This window comes from Pongo abelii, chromosome 18 (genome assembly GCF_028885655.2).
Source record: "Pongo abelii isolate AG06213 chromosome 18, NHGRI_mPonAbe1-v2.0_pri, whole genome shotgun sequence".
NCBI classification, from domain to species: Eukaryota; Metazoa; Chordata; class Mammalia; order Primates; family Hominidae; genus Pongo; species Pongo abelii.
The window spans coordinates 16,229,743-16,246,386 of record NC_072003.2 but is presented as its reverse complement, the minus strand read 5'-3'; the positions used below and the strand labels follow the sequence as shown (position 1 = coordinate 16,246,386).

Genomic DNA, 16,644 nt, shown 5'->3' with positions numbered 1-16,644 from the left:
GCCGGTGCTGGAACGTGGCCCCTCCTGACTACACGGCTCCCGTGTTCTGTCTAAGGGTGTTCTGGTTATTTCTCAAAGTGTCAGGTGCAGAGTAGGATGGCACAGAGTTGGTGAGATTCATTCCGGGTGTGAGATCTGCCTGCACCCTCTCAGTGACTGGCTGCACCTAATTAATTGCAGATTATGTGTGAGAGTCTGTTTGAGAATTGCCCGTGCATATGATACCACAGCCTGAAGGGGAAGGACGCTGTGCAGCTCCGTGTCCTCATTATTTATGAGTATTTCACATGCAATTAATCTTTCTTGCCACCAGTTAACCCCACCACTCCACTGTGCATGAGGCCAGTGACAACAGATGTTGGCCTCGCAGCCCCAGGGGCCATGGCAGACTCAGGGCTTTAGACAGGTCGGGGTCATATCTCTGCTGGTTGCATTTGGCCGGCGAGCGGCCAGCGGACAGGAACAGATGACAAGGACAGCTAATGTGCCACATTCACTTGCAGGAGCCAGAAACTGGTAGGGCTCATCTGCTGTTCCTGATGAATCACAGCATCTGAGAGCTAGAAGGATTCTAGAAGATCAGTTTGTGTAACCTCCGCATTTTGTAGATGGAACATCTGAGACCCAAAGTGGGTTTGAAATGCCATGCCAGTTAGAGGCTGGGCCCACAGTCCTTGTGTGTTACTTGCCGTGACATCACATGTCTTCACTTATAATGTCATTTTTCTCATCCTGTATATCTCCCACCTTGCTGGCCACGTTGCCTCCTGTGCCACCTCAATGTAGGTTCCACATAGCATATGAGCTGTGACTCATTTGGTTGCAAGGGACAGAAACCAGCTCAAGCCATCTTAAGTAAAATAAGGGAATAATATCGTTCCCCTAACTCCAGCATCCAGAGGTACAGCTGCAAGTAGGTGTCCCTGGATCCCAGGGTTGGATGGTTTTCAGGTCTACCCCTGAAGGGCTCTGTTAGGAGGAGAGAGGTGCAGAGAAGCACACGTCCATGACCTGTGGCCAGGCTGGCTTTGTCCCAATCCTGTTGAGGCTCTGTCTCTAAAATGACATGACGGTCTTGAGAATGTTGATTTGTGCAGAACCAACATGGAGCCCTGGCTTCTTCATTCTGAGATCCCATTAGGGAGACAGTGAGTATCACTATGGTTATCGGTTTCAGCGTCAGATGACCCGTGTTTCAGTCCCGGTTCTGTGTCTTCATTCCTTTTTTTTTTTTATTTTGTTTTTGTTCTTCTTGAGACGGAGTCTTGCTCTGCTGCCTAGGCTGGAGTGCAATGGCATGATCTCAGCTCATTGCAACCTCTGCCTCCTGGGTTCAAGCGATTCTCCTGCGTCGGCCTCCTGAGTAGCTGGGATTACAGGTGCCCACCACCATGCCTGGCTAATTTTTTGTATTTTTAGTAGAGACGGGGTTTCACCATGTTGGCCAGGGTGGTCTCGAATGCATCATAATTCCTTTGTAATTTAGGGCAAATCACTTCATATATCTCAGTTTCCTAATGTTTAAAATGGGTTTGATTCTAACACCTGCTTCGTGGCGTGATTTGGAGGGTCGAATGAGATAACTGACACACAGTTTCACCCTGTGCCTGGCACATGGCTGGTGCCCTGCTAGCAGTTGTTATTAGGAACACTTAACTTCTCTCGGTCTTTCCATCTGTGAAATGAGGGATGACACCACCAGTTCCATGAAATAAGGAACTCGCTGGTTCCTTTAGTACAGTCAAGCCCAGACCTAGCCTTCAAGTTTGGCAGTGGATGAAACCTTGCCCCTGGCAGAAGCTGAAGTCCGTCCCTCCCCCTCCGTTGCTTTTTCCTTCAGCCCCCCTCGCTGGTTTCACTGCTGCTGGTGTTGTCTTCTTCTTGGCTGGGAATCCCATCCTACCCGTGGTAGGGACTGGATTCTCCTCCACAAGTACCGAAGGAAGAAAGTGGGTTTCTCAGTCTCTCTAGGGTTTATAGACCCATGCAGCTTTGAGAGCCAGGCCAGTGAAACCCCAGGCATGGATGGGACACAGCAGGGTCAGACATGCTCTGACCAGAGAAATTCAGGGGAGTTTTTGCTGCCTCTACGGCATAGCCCAGGCCTTGCCCCTGGATTGCTCCACCTTGATTTGTGTGTGTGTGTGTGTGTGTGTGTGTGTGTGTGTGTGGTGCTGGGTACTAAGTGGAATCACTCTGTAAAGGCACATAGGACAGCCTGTTATTCACAAGAGCTCATGTGAGTATCTTTGCAGAATGTGCCATCTCTTCCTGGAGACCTACTGATTTTGTGTTTTGCGTAGGCTCCACTATGCACGGTTTCACATTTATCTGGAGCCATCTAATTAACACCTGTACTCCACTTGTCACCTGAACCTGGGCCTTTGGCGGGTTTCTGCAGTATGTTTCTCCTCGAGGCCTTTCTTTGTGAAACGTGTGTACCTCGCTTGCAGCTCTCCGCCCACTGAAGGAGACGAGAGTGAGCCTCATGTGTAATTGATGGATAAGCCCTCCATTGCACCCCGCAAGAGTATTCTTCTTAGGGGAGCAGCTATCTTCCTTTCCACCCTCGTCCCACTCTCTGTAACTGCTTTTTCAGCTGGATCAGTAAGAATTTAGTGTTAAACAATATTTGGAGTCATTGTGGTGAAATAATCCAGATTGACCGTGCCAGGTGATGGAGACAAAGATATCTGCCATACTAATTTCCGAACTCTCCTGTAAGTGTGATATAATGATTCTGAAAAACTCTCTCTCCTAATTGTGGGAAACAGTTTGGTGGATCCTTAAAACGTTAGTAGAATTAGCGCATGTCCCTGTAATTCCACTCCTAGGTACACATCCGAAAGAACTGAAAGTAGAGACTCAAACAGGTACCTATGCACAAAGGTTGATGGCAACATGATGACAATCTCCAAGAGGTGAAAGCAACTTAGTGTAAATGTCCATCATCTGAAGAATGGATAAACAAATTGTGGCATATCCATACAGTGGAACATGATTCAGCTATAAAAGGAATGAGGGGCCAGGCGCAGTGGCTCACGCCTGTAATCCTACCACTTTGGGAGGCCAAGGCGGGGTGGATCACTTGAGGTCAGGAGTTCGAGACCAGCCTGGCCAACATGGTGAAACCTCATCTCTACTTAAAAAATACAAAAAACAGCCAGGTATGGTGGTGGGCACCTGTAGCCCCAGGTACTCGGGAGGCTGAGGCAGGAGAATCGCTGGAACCCAGGGGGCAGAGGTTGCATTGAGCCGAGATGGCGCCAACCTGGGCCACAGAGCCAGACTCCGTCTCAAAAAAAAGAAGGAATGAGGCACTGGTACATGCTTCAACGTGGACGAACCGTGAAAACCGGCTTAGTCAATACGTGCTTCAACGTGGATGAACCGTGAAAACAGTCTTAGTCAGATTAGCCAGGCAAAAAAACTCTATTAAAAAAAAAGACCACATATGAGATGATTCCGTTTATGTGAAGCATCCGGAGTAGGTAAATTCATAGAGACGCAATGTGGATCAGAGTTTGCCAGAGAGGAGGATGAAATGGAAAGAAATTGCTTAATGGGTAAGAGGTTTTGCTTTGGAGTGGTAGAAATGTTCTAGAACTGGATAGTAGTGACGGTTGCACAACATTTAGAAGGTACTAAAGGCCACTGAACTGTTCACTTTCAAATGGTTAATTTTATATGATATAAATCGTACCGCAATACAGGATTTTAAAAAAACCTTCAGTATGGCCGGGCATGGTGGCTCACAGCTGTAATCCCAGCACTTTGAGAGGCTGAGGCGGGCGGATCACAAGGTCGGGAGATTGAGACCACCCTGGCTAACACAGTGAAACCCTGTCTCTACTAAAAATACACAAAAACTTAGCTGGGTGTGGTGGTATGTGCCTGTAGTCCCAGCTACTTGGGAGGCTGAGGCAGGAGAATCGCTTGAACCCAGGAGGCGGAGATTGCAGTGAGCCGAGATCGTGCCACTGCATTCCGGCCTGGGCGACAGAGTGAGACTCTGTCTCAAAAACAAAAACAAAGAAAAAAAACCTTCAGCTGTGCCACTGCTCCCCACCCCCTTCTCACTAGCCAAGTAAGCCTTTCACTTAGTTCCATTGCTTCTACTGCTGGAAGCAACCTCTACAACTTTGTGCTTTTAATTCTGGTGAGTACTCCTTTAAAGCTAAATTGCTCATGATGCCTTTTAAAAGAAGACTTTAGACAGTAGATATAGAGATCACCTTTTTTTTTTTTTTTTTGAGACAGAGTCTTGCTCTGTCACCCAGGCTGGAGTGCAGTGGCACCATGTCGGCTCACTGCAACCTCCGCCTCCTGATTTCAAGTCATCCCCTGCCTCAGCCTCCCGAGTAGCTGGGATTACAGGCGCCTGCCACCATGCCTGGCTGATTTTTGTGTTTTTAGTAGAGATGGGATTTCACTGTGTTGGCCAGGCTGGTCTCAAATTCCTGACCTGATGTGATCCGCCCACCTTGGCCTCCCGAAGTGTTGGTATTACAGGCGTGAGCCACCGTGCCCGGCCTAGAGACCACCTTTTGATGCCTTGATATGAAATGAGAACATATATGTGGAAAGGTGTAAAATTAAAAGAGACACCCCCAACCCTCACCCGAGTTACTGCTCCTAATAGATTCACTCATACCTAAGTGCTGTGTTTTCTAGCCTTCTGTGAGTGGGACGGGCAGGGCAGGGATGCTCGGACTCTCTGTGGTCTCTGATTTAGTCACTTCGAGGCTGCTGGGGGAGTTCCTCTGGGGTGTCCATTCACTGGCTTCCGTCTGCCTCCATTAGATCCCATCTCAGGCCCCTTCCAACTCTACACTTCTGACATTCACTGATGTGGGTGGAACGCTGCTTTGTAAAAATGGCCGTGCAAATGTGTGCTAATTACCTTGACATTTCCAAGCTGCTTGGTGCTCAGAACTCATACTTTAGGACAGAAGGCTCACAATAGTGACCCACAGTGTGATCTCTTGGACCTGTGTGGTAAGAACCTCAGTTTACAGTGTTTAAAAATCAGATCTGTGTAAAAATGTGACTCCTGGCTTCTCTCAACAACTCAGGACTGGTGGCAGCCATGTCCCCGCGTAGACAGTGGATTGGAGGCGGGGACTGCTCCTTAGCTGGGGTCCTCTCGTCCCAGTGTGCCCTGTGAGGACTTTGCTCTCTGGAGGCCCTATCTGTATCCGCTTTTGGGATGCCTGCCTTAAGGATTCGTAGTACAAATCTTTATAAACGCTCACTGTGTGTGTTTGTGTTTGAGAGTGCGCACATGAACAAGAGAGAGAAAACCAAAAAATTACAAATCTGGAAAAGTTAATAAAGATCTAGAACCTTATCAAGATTTTGCAAGGTGTTTTTCTTCTGTACCTTGTGACTTTCTTCCATTTTCCATCCCGTTCCCATGAGTGCCTCACATTTGTGTTTTCTGTTTTGAGATTATAATTCTGTAGAAACCATAGTTCTAAAACTGGAAAGGGCCAGAACTTAATCACACTTTTGATTTTCCAAAAGAGGACAGAGAAAGACTGGGAGAACTGCCAGAGGCCACACTCTGGGAACTGGTGTGAGTCCTGAGGCTGTGCGCTGCCTCCCAGGAGCCGGGCTGGGCCTGGCACTGCCCGCTTGGGGGACAGGCCTTCAAGGAAGCTGGAGCAGGTGTGGGTCCTTGCCTGGCCACTTTCTGGCTGTGTGGCCTGAGGCAAGTCACTTCCCTTCTCCCAGCCTCTGTTGCCTCATTCAGACAGAAGGTGTAATCATTGCTTCTCAGAAACCTTGTGAGAATTACATGAGATTGTGTATTTCAGGTGCCTCTTGCATTGCTGGGTGTGCATGAAACAGTCAGTGCATGGTAACCACTGGCCATCTGAGCCCTGGGAAGGGGTCTTGGGACATTTCTTCCTCTTTCATCTTAACAAATTGGAAAGAATAGAAACTCTGGGTTGGCTAGAGGAGGAGGGAGGCAGGAGAGAGAAACAGAACAAAAAGTTAGAACGGGCCTGAGTGATTTAAAAGTTATATTTTAGAGCTCGATATAGTTTATCCTTTCTTTTGGAGATAAAAGGAAAGGGAGTGGGTAGGCAGACAAAGATATAAAAAGCAGGATGTTAAGTTTGAAAAACGATGATGTAGGTTAAGTCCATCCCCGTAGAGGAACATTCTTTATTTGTGCATGTGCCCTCATGAGCTCTGTCTTTAAATATAGCTGAGTATGGGCCCCAGGGGAGTGTTTGTAAAGGCTCTCTGAGGTCTTTGGAAAAAGATGCTATATAAAGCCAGGGAGTTATTGCACAGATCTATGTATATATGTGAGAGAGTGTGTGTGCGCACACATGCGTCCACACGTCACCCTGTCTAGTCATCGCAGTCAGCAGCCTCTTCCCTTTTTAATTTTGAAAAGGCAGTTGAAGATCAATTAGTCTCAGGATAATTTCCCCCCGGGGGGCCTTTAGTGGCTGAAGAAGAGACGCCTCTCACCCCTCCCTTGGCGTCACTGTTTCAGTGCTTTATATAGCAGCCTCCGAGGCCGTAATCATTTGTGTGAATGGGCCTGTGCGTCATCTGGCTGTGTGTCTGTGTTTATGTTTGGGTCCCTGGGGACTGGAGGCTGGTCCCTGCTCCACTGTTGTTTTCGAAATTGAGCATTCGTGTGGTCACTGCCGAGAAAGGAGGGGAACGGTTTTGTAGGCTCGTCTTGTTTGAGGTCATGGTAATGATGTATGGGACCGTGTCCCCTCCTCCCCATGCCTGTCGCATTCCCGAGATGCATAATGGAAAAAGCTCAACTGGAGCCTGAATCTCTGTCACTGGGGCAGGAAATTACAGGTGTGAACCTGCTGGTTAGTGTTCTCTGCCGAGGCCTTGAACTTATGGTTAACGCGGTTGACGTTTCTGCCCAGCTCATCCCATGCTCAGTTCCTGGAGCTGAGGGTGGCGTTTTAGCAGTGGACAACTGTCAGTCATTCATTTGTTTATCAATTCACTTACGCATCTTACCTTTGATCATTCACCAGTTCTCATGTGTGTCCTGTGCTGGGCACTGGGGCCCTGGTACTCAAGGGACCCACAGGCTTGGGGGTGGGGCTTTGGTGGGCAGAGGTGCAGATGGGCGCCTGTAGCCCAGCAGACAGTGTGCTTTCGTGGAGGTGCATATGAAGAGCAGTGGGAATCGCTGAACTCTACTTGGATTGTTTGACTGTGAGGACACAGAACCCACGCCAATTTAGAACACAAGGGCACAGAACCCCATAGGGGCTCCCCAGAGCCTGGGAGCTGAGAGTCCCGCAGAAGCCAATGTGGCCATTCGTGCATGACTGCTTTATTCCCTGTGGCCACACGGTCACTGCAGGTCGGCCCTCACTTCTCCCGCTGGCCCTTGGGTAGCCGCCTTGGCTGTGGTGGTGCAGCAGGAGACTAAGGCAGGAATGAGGAGTTCACTGAGTCACCCCAGGCTGCAGGGCTCTGTAGTAGCACTTGACATTTCCAACACCTGCCGCTTTGCCAAACTCGGTACTTTCTCTGGCTGAGTGGGCTTGCCTTGAAGGGCTTTGCTGGCTCCCCTTTTTGGTGGCCCTCTGCCTTGTGGCTGCATCTGCATTTGTCTCTGTCCAGGCCTCTGTACATGGCGACAGAGGAGCCTCCAGCCAACGGTCCTGGGCCCAGTTTAGGGTTTCATTTAAGGATGGGTTTATTTGTTTATTTATTTATTTTTTATTTTTTGAGATAGAGTTTCACTCTCTTGCCAGGCTGAAATGCAGTGGCGCGATCTTGGCTCATTGCAACCTCCGCCTCCCTGCATCCTCTCCCTCCCAGGTTCAAGCGATTCTCCTGCCTCAGCCTCCCAAGTACCTGGGACTACAGGCACGCACTATCACACCTAACTAATTTTTGTGTTTTTAGTAGAGACGGGTTTCACCATGTTGGCTGGGATGGTCTCCATCTCCTGACCTGAAGTGATCTGCCTGCCTCAGCCTCCCAAAGTGTTGGGATCACAGGCGTGAGCCACTGTGCCCGGCCAGGATGGGTTTATTAAACTGGTGTTTTGACCACTTGGCTTTCAGCAAGTCACTATTTCAGTGTGACTCCACAGTCACCGTGGTGGAGTGACTTGGAACTCTTCACTCTTGGGCCAGATGCATCTGTTGCCACCTTCTTTCCTGTCTCTTGTCAGGATGTGGCACATCTGAACTTCTGGAAGACTCTATATGATGGGCTTGGTTTGAGTCAGTAGCTACCCTTGGTCTCACTGATTGCAAGTGGGGTGGGTGGGACTGGAGGCCTGTGGAGACTGAGTCTCTTAGCGGAGGCAAGAGTAAGACAGGGGAGGCCCATGGACTCCCACGACTGCTATAGCCAGCAAGCCCCAGCTGCTCAGAAAAGGCACTCCCCAAGCAGAAGCTTGAAGGACAACCTGGAGTCAGGGAGGGGGCCAGGACTTCCAGACGCTGGGAAACAGCCTGTGCCAAGACACAGAGGCACGAGAGAAGGAGAGTGTGTTCAGTATCGTTGGAGTCTGACCAAGGGGGAGCAAAGGAGATGGGCAGAGGCTGGAGCGGCAGAGAGGACACGGGTCTGGAGCTCAGGAGAGGGCCTAGGTGGAGATGTGGGTGTGTGCAGGGTGGAAGCGGTGATTGAACCCTCGGCATAGATACAGCCTTATATCCACACAGCACCACTGAGGCTGGGCTCCAACTTTTTCATTGCCTATCATCTCTGTTATTAATAATTAAAAAAAATTTTTTTTTTCTAGGTGGAGTCTCACTCTGTCACCCAGACTGGAGTGTGGTGGCATAATCTCGGCTCACTGCAATCTCTGCCTCCCAGTTTCAAGCAATTCTCCCGCCTCAGCCTCCCAAGTAGCTGGAATTACAGGCGCCTGCCACCACACCCAGCTAATTTTTGTATTTTTAGTAGAGATGAGGTTTCACCATGTTGGCCAGGCTGGTCTCAAACTCCTGACCTCAAGTGATCCGCCCACCTCAGCCTCCAAAGGGCTGGGATTACAGGCATGAGCCACCGTGCCTGGCCTAATTTTTTAAAAATTTTAACTATATGACAAAAATTATATATATTCAGGGCATACAACATGATGATTTGATGTATCTCTACGTTTCGTAATGACTACCACAATCAGATGAACATATACACACCACCTCCCCGAGTGAACATTTTTTGTGTTAATGTGTGTAATGAGGACACTTAAAGTCTGCTGTCTCTTCAGATTTCAAGTAAACAGTACCATAGTGTTGTTAGCCAGAGTCCCCATGCTGTCATCAGATGTGCAGAACTTACTCATCTTCTAACAGAAAATGATAAGATGTACACTTTGGCCAACATCACCCATCTCTCTCATACCCCCATGTATATACATATACATCATATACATCATATACATATACACCTATGCAGTGGGATAATATTCAGCCATAAAAAGAGAAGGCGTCTGAGGCAGCAGTGGCCCTCCTGCTGTTCCGTTTCTCTCCGTCTGCAGTGTCCTGTGTGGGTACAGCCAGCGGCACCACCTGATTGGCACAGTGTCACAGCTGCTGCAGAGCTGCCTTCAGCCCTGAATGAAGAAGGCTGAGAGTGGGGCATAGAGGGAAGAACTTGTGATGTTCTCCTAAGATGGGCTGGCAGATGTTTTCTGGAAAGGGCTGGACAGTAGATATTTCAGGCTGTGTGGGCCCCACGGTCTCTGTTAAAACGACTCATCAAAGCAGACTTGAACAATACAGAAATGGGTGGGTGTGGCCGTGTTCGGGGAAAACTTTACTGGTCCCTGCTCTATCCTGTGAGGCTGGTGATACCAGCAACCTTTTCCAGTTGAAGGAGCTGAGAAGCAAGGATGATGTCATTTGCTGGAACCTCAAACTGAAGTGTGAGGGACATGGGATTCAAAGGTAGATCTGATTAGAAAACCGGTGTTCAAGGCCGGACGCGGGGACTCACGCCTGTAATCCCAGCACTTTGGGAGGCTGAGGCAGGTGGATCACGAGGTCAGGAGCTCGAGACCAACCTGGCCAATGTGGTGAAACCCCATCTCTACTAAAAATACAAAACTTAGCCAGGCGTGGTGGCAGGCGCCTGTAATCCCAGGTACTTGGGAGACAGGAGAATCACTTGAACCCTGGAGGCAGAGGTTGCAGTGAGCCGAGATCACGTCACTGCACTCCAGTCTGGGTGACAGAGTGGGATTCCGTCTCAAAAAAAACCCCCAAAATTGATATTCTTTCCACACTGCCGGTTGACTGCCCTGAGGAGCTTAAAGTTCCACAAACAATGGACCAGTTTTGTGTGTGTGTGTGTGTTAGATGTGCCCTTGATGTGCAGATACTATGGCAAAATTATTATTTCCTTAACGGAGCTGGTCTTTTGTTTCATGTTAAGAATGATGGCATACATGTTTGTTCAGATACTTATGTAGTTTTTATTGCTTCATTTCACATATTTAAACATTATTGTACCAGAAATTTATTTCAGTACATTACAGGAGCAGAGATTTATTGAAGTCTGGTGTCTTGCTTCCCAAATGGTTACTTGCCCAGCTGCATTTGTGGACAAATCCATCCTGTCCACAGCATTTTCAACGCTGCTTTTTATTTCAGATCAGTTTCCGATGGTTGAAATTAACGTTCCCCTGTGCTCTTGCCTGGTTTTGTGGTTCTGTCTTCTGAAGCCAAGCAAGGAACCGATGTTGAGATGGATGGTCGTTTGCCTTTCAGCCATAGGAGAGGAGACCCCCCTGTGCGGCCAGGCTCTGCAGAGGCCACAGTGCAGGAGCGCTGCTCTGTTTCACTCGAAATGTGAGGTGTGGCACGTCATAAAGAGGAAGGAAATCACAATGATAGAGACTAAACAAATCATGGGCTGCGCGGCTCAGGGGAGAGGAGAGAAAATTACATGTTTAGGAGCTCCTCTGCTCGTGTGTGTTACTCGTGCTTGGCGAAGTATAATATTTACCTGATCTTTGGAAATCACCCTGACGTTACCTACCAGCTTTACTGTCCAAAAAGTGTTACAAAACAGCCAATGAGGCAGCGAAAGTGAATGGCGTTCAGGTTCAAGCCCGTTGAAAGAACATTTTGGGGGGCATGCCAGCTCTCAGTCCCTTTCCTACTCCACCGTTAATCTGAACATGATGTCATAGCTGCGTGGGGAAGGCGGAAGGGTCTGACAGCTCATCTTTCTATGATGGATTTTTAAAAGATTCCCACTACCAGAGTGCTGCTTTGGCTGCACTTGTGATATCAGTCATTTCCATGTTGATAAAAACACAGATGCCTCGTCCAAGAGGCTGGAGATGCACCATGTATGGGACCGGGGAGGGCGGGGAAAGGTGAGACCAGGGTGATGGGGTGGATCGGGTTGGCGTCCATCATCCTCTCTTTCTCACAGGTGGCTTCTGGGCAGTGATTTGGGCTCTTGCAAGGGGAGCTTGTGGCTGAGATCTCTCTTTTTTTTTTTTTTGAGATGAGGTCTCACTATGTTGACCAGGGTGGTCCTGAACTCCTGGGCTCAAATGATCCTCCTACCTTGGCCTCCCAAAGTGTTGGGACTACAAGCATGAGCCACCTTGCCCGGCCTACATCTCTTAAGGCTACTTGAGGCTGTACTTGCCAGGCAAGCATTGCTGTGTCTGAAACTTCCTGGGAAACAGTTTTTTCCTCCTAGAATTTCCTCCTGGAATATAAAATTTTCAGCTATGACGTCTGAGTAGCAGCACTGGGGACCCCCTTCTCCCGTGCCTGCAAGGCCCAGAACCCAGATACTTGCTCTTCCAAATGCTACATCGCTGTCTGGGGCTGATTTCCCATATTGCCCGTGGTGATCTTGTTTCACACTTCAGAAAATTCTACTATCTAGTCTGCTGCTTTAGGGTATAGATCGTTTAAAAAATCCTTTTTATTTCTCAAGGTTGAGGTAGACAGGAGCTCAATAAATCCCCTAACTCTTGAAAATATGCCTAGTTTAACCCACTTGGGCTTGTGAACCATACGGCTACCTTATCTCCATCTTCCTGTCTTCTGCTGTTGCATTTCTACAAAGACTTGTAATGATACTGATCAGTAATACTTGCTAAATGCTATTCTGTGCTGGGCACCATTCCTAAGCATCTCACTTACATATTGTCTCACTGAATTCTTACAACACTTCTAGGAGATAGTAACTGTTAAGATCTCATTTTATAGATAAGGGAGGTGGTGCTCAGAGGGGGTTGCTAACTTGCCCGAGGTTAATCTGCTGCAGAGGCAGATTTGAACCTGGGATCTGACTGCAGAGACTGTGCTCTAAAATCCAGGATCCTGATCAGCCGAGTCTCTTAGACTGTTATAAGAGTTATTTTTGAAAGGGAAAAGGGAACTTATCTAGACAAGTCATCCTTAATAGCATATAATCCAGAGAGGTGAGGGCATGGGGTAACAGGCAAGACCTGCCAATTAATCTTGACTTTGTTTTCTTCCCTTAGGTGAACTGCGCCAGGCCATTGTGGCCATGATGAACAGGAAGGATGAGCTGGAGGAGGAGAACAGGTACTGTGATTTTCAGGCTTGAGGAATAGCCTCTTTCTTTGACATTCTGCCTCTGGGGAAGACAGAATATAACAGATGAGGGACATTTTGCTTTCTAGGCAAAAATTGTGACTGGCTATTTCTTATCATCAGGGATATGCCACTGTGGTATCTCTCTTTTGCCTGGTGTGTAAGAAAGGAGTGAGAACCTTACGATAATGGCACCTTCATAGAACAAGCTAAGAATTTGGTAGAGCAATCATTAATTCTTGTTTAAAAAACAGCCTTTATTGATATTTAATTCACATACACTATAATTCACTCATTTAAAGTGTATGGCCAAGGCAGGCAGATCACAAGGTCAGGAGTTCAAGACCAGCCTTGGTGAAACCCCGTCTCTACTAAAAATACAAAAATCAGCCAGGCGTGGTGCTGCATGCCTGTAATCCCAGCTACTCAGGAGGCTGAGGCAGGAGAATTGCTTGAACCCGGGAGGCAGAGGTTGCAGTGAGCCGAGACTACGCCATTGCACTCCAGCTTGGGTGACAGAGCGAGCATCTGTCTCAAAAAAAAAAAAAAGTAAAATAAAATAAAAAAAAAATGAAGTGTATAATTCAGTAGTTTTTACTATATTCACAGGAGTTAACATCAACACAATCAATTTTAGAACATTTCATCATCCCCAAAAGAAGCCCTATACCCTTTAATTATCACCTCCTTAGCCTAGGCAGTCTTTTTTTTTTTTTTTTTTTTTTTGAGATAGTTCTGGCTCTGTCACCCAGGCTGGAATGCAGTGGCGCAATCTCTGCTCACTGCAACCTCCACCTCCTGGGCTCAAGTGATCCTCCAACATCAGCCTTCTGAGTGGCTGAGACTACAGGCGCATGCCACCATACCCGGCTAATTTTGGTATTTTTAGTAGAGTTGGGGTTTTGACATGTTGCCTAGGCTGGTCTTGAACTTCTGAGCTTCAGTAATCTGCCCACCTTGGCCTTCCAAAGTGCTGAGATTATAGGCGTGAACCACTGTGCCTGGCCTCTAGGCAGCCTTTAGTCATCATTAATCAAAGGCCTGTCTATCTACCACGTTCCAGGCATCTGAGCACTTATCTTAAAGTTTGCCCAAATCAGGGATACTTAGGGCAAGATGAAATTCTGGCTCCCATCTGACTTATCTTGACTGTGGGGTGGTCATAGACTGTAGTTACCCCCTAAACTTCTGCAAGCATGATTCAACTGCCTCCCTGGGACGTGGGGAGAGGGGTGTGTGTGTTCACGTCACCCTCTCTTACACCCTCTTTTACACACAGTCATGATTCTCCTTTAAACCTCATTTTTGGTCCTGCTTGACAAGCTTCTCTCTTGTCCTTTCTGGAAACATATAAAAGCAAACAAACATGATTTCTAAAACAAAAGAGGATGTCTTCAAAAGGAATCTTTAGACCGCACCATTTTCCAACTAGAATAAACTTTCAATAGAGGGCTTGCACCATTGCGGAATTCTTTGTCCGTGCTCCAGCTGGGGCTATTATCTTGGAAGAAGCCATAGATTTTGTCTTACCTTGTGAAGAACAATAGTCACTGTCTGCTATTTTTTTGTACTTCCCAGAAAGAAAGGAAAAATTATACCGTGTTTTTGTCAGGGAGCCCCAGGCCCCAAGAGGGGAATTTCCTCAAAGCTCTCAAGGAACACAAGTCTTGGAGATTTCAGTGAATGATCAGAGTGTGGTGGGGGTCAGATGTTTTTGATTATATTCTTTTTTTTTTTTTTTTTTGAGATGGAGTCTTGTTCTTTCATCCAGGCTGGAGTGCAGTGGTGTGGTCTCGGCTCACTGCAACCTCTGCCTTCCGGGTTCAAGCAATTCTCCTGCCTCAGCCCCCCGAGTAGCTGGGATTACAGGTGTGTACTGCCACGCCTGAGTAATTTTTGTATTTTTAGTAGAGACAGGGTTTCATCATGTTGGCCAGGCTGGTCTCAAACTCCTGACCTCAAGTGATCCACCCACCTTGGCCTCCCTAAGTGCTGGATTACAGGTGTGAGCCACCCCGCCCGGCCATGTTTTTGCTTATATCCTGATGTCACATGGCAAGTGTCCTCTGGATTTAGTATTTAGATGTACCACGGTTGGTAATTGTTTTCCAGAAATAGCCAGGTAGAATGAAGTAAATGGTTAGCAGCACCATGGTTGGCTCTCTCCTCGGTGGTCACTGGTGATGGTTTCTAGAAGACCTGCTGTCCTCTCCTTTATTTAAGACCAGGGATGACAAATACACAGGTGAATCCTGTGCTGGCTGCAAGCCCCCTGTTGGAGGGTTAACAAACTTGGGAATGTAAAATGCTATCTCTGCTATCTCAGATGCTTTAATGATATAAGATATTTTATATATATATGCTTGTTTCACCTGAAGTTGGCAGTGAAACAGGCTCACAGTGTGTTTTATACACACAGGTGGAAATGAGACTAGACATTTGTCAGATAATCTGAGTATATATTCTATTTTTATGCCTCAGATTATTGTTTTGGCCTCTCCTGGCATCCTTTCCTTGGTTAAATCTCTTACCTGGTATAGCTGTGACAAAATGATCTCCTTGTAACGTGCTACATCTTTGAGTGGTGTATCTGTAAAGGGACTTGGCTGGAATTTGCTCACCTCATTGTTTTCCCTTGATTTAAGCTGTCAGAAGGCTGGCCTGCTCGCAGGCAATCAGGGACATGGAGCCCAGGCCATAGATGACTGTCCCTTAATTCTTACTCTAAGGCTGTCAATTAGAGTTTGCTATCTCCAGTTCACATGATAGAGACTTGAATTATGGTTTATGCAGAGACTTGTGGAAAATGCATGGCTTAGGACTTGACTTATGTTAGGAACTGTGTCCTGGGCTCAGTGGGGTCTGGGTTGACAGCTTCTGAACAGATGGGGCCTTCTCTTCCCAGATCACTGCGGAACCTGCTCGATGGTGAGATGGAACACTCAGCCGTGCTCCGGCAGGAGGTGGACACCTTGAAAAGGAAGGTGGCTGAACAGGAGGAGCGGCAGGGCATGAAGGTCCAGGCGCTGGCCAGGTAGGAGAGGGTGAGGGATGGAGAGGTGAGCACATGGGGGCTTCATTAAAACCTGAGCATACTGGGCCGGGCACGGTGGCTCACGCCAGTAATCCCAGCACTTTGGGAGGCCAAGGCGGGTGGATCATAAGGTCAGGAGATCGAGACCATCCTGGCTAACACGGTGAAACCCCGTCTCTACTAAAAATACAAAAATTAGCTGGGAGTGGTGGCGGGCACCTGTAGTCCCAGCTACTCAGTAGGCTGAGGCAGGAGAATGGTGTGAACCCGGGAGATGGAGCTTGCAGTGAGCCGAGATTGCGCCACTGCACTCCAGCCTGGGCGACAGAGTGAGACTCCGTCTCAAAAAAAAAAAAAAAAAAAAAAATAGCGACTAAAGCAAAAAAAAGTATGTATTTTAATTTATTTCATTGAGTAAATAGTATATAAGCACGTGGTTCAAAATACAAAAGGTGAACCTGTGCAAGTCCCCTTCTCTTATCCCAGCCACCCAGTTTGCTCCCTAGAGGGGGTCATCATTACTGAATCCAGAGATATTCCCTGCACACACAAGCAGATATGTGTACATATACTTTTTTTCCTTTTCTTTCCCTTCTCCTCCTCCCTTTCTTCCTTGATGTGAAATGGTAGCCTGTCCTATGCAGCATTCACTTGACATCTCAGAGATTGCTCTCGTTGGTCTGCGTGGGGCTGCCCCCTGCTTTTTAAGAGCTCCTGACATTTCCTTGTCTGACTGCATCAGAATTCGTTGAACCAGTCTGCCGACAGCCAGGCACCGAGATGGTTTCCAGTCTTCTGCTACTACTAATAGTGCCACAGTGAACAACCTTTGCGCTGGTTGTTTTTTTCCTGTATGAGTATATATTTTGGAAATATTCCTGGAAGTGGAATTGCTGGGTCAAAGTGCAGCGCATTTGTAAGTCATACAGGGACCATCAACCCGCCTGGCACAGCCATGAGCCGCATGTTCTGCAGCAGTGTGGGAGAGGGCCTGCTGCGGCGCAGCTGTGCTCACAGCCATGGGATCCAACTTCTGGGTCTCTGATAATGCCAGGGGTG

The 16,644-nt window shown here is 47.7% G+C and overlaps 1 protein-coding gene across 11 annotated transcripts in view; it reads left to right on the top strand.

Moving 5' to 3' along the window:
• The window catches only part of SNX29 (sorting nexin 29), a 584,658-nt gene that overhangs the window by 127,385 nt on the left and 440,629 nt on the right, over window positions 1–16,644 (top strand). For all 11 annotated transcript variants that reach the window (XM_063717589.1, XM_063717588.1, XM_054534732.2 and 8 more), the window contains 2 exons: window positions 12,479–12,542; window positions 15,457–15,585. In XM_063717589.1, the coding sequence (XP_063573659.1) occupies window positions 12,479–12,542; window positions 15,457–15,585 (193 nt within the window). The remainder of the gene's footprint in view (window positions 1–12,478; window positions 12,543–15,456; window positions 15,586–16,644) is intronic.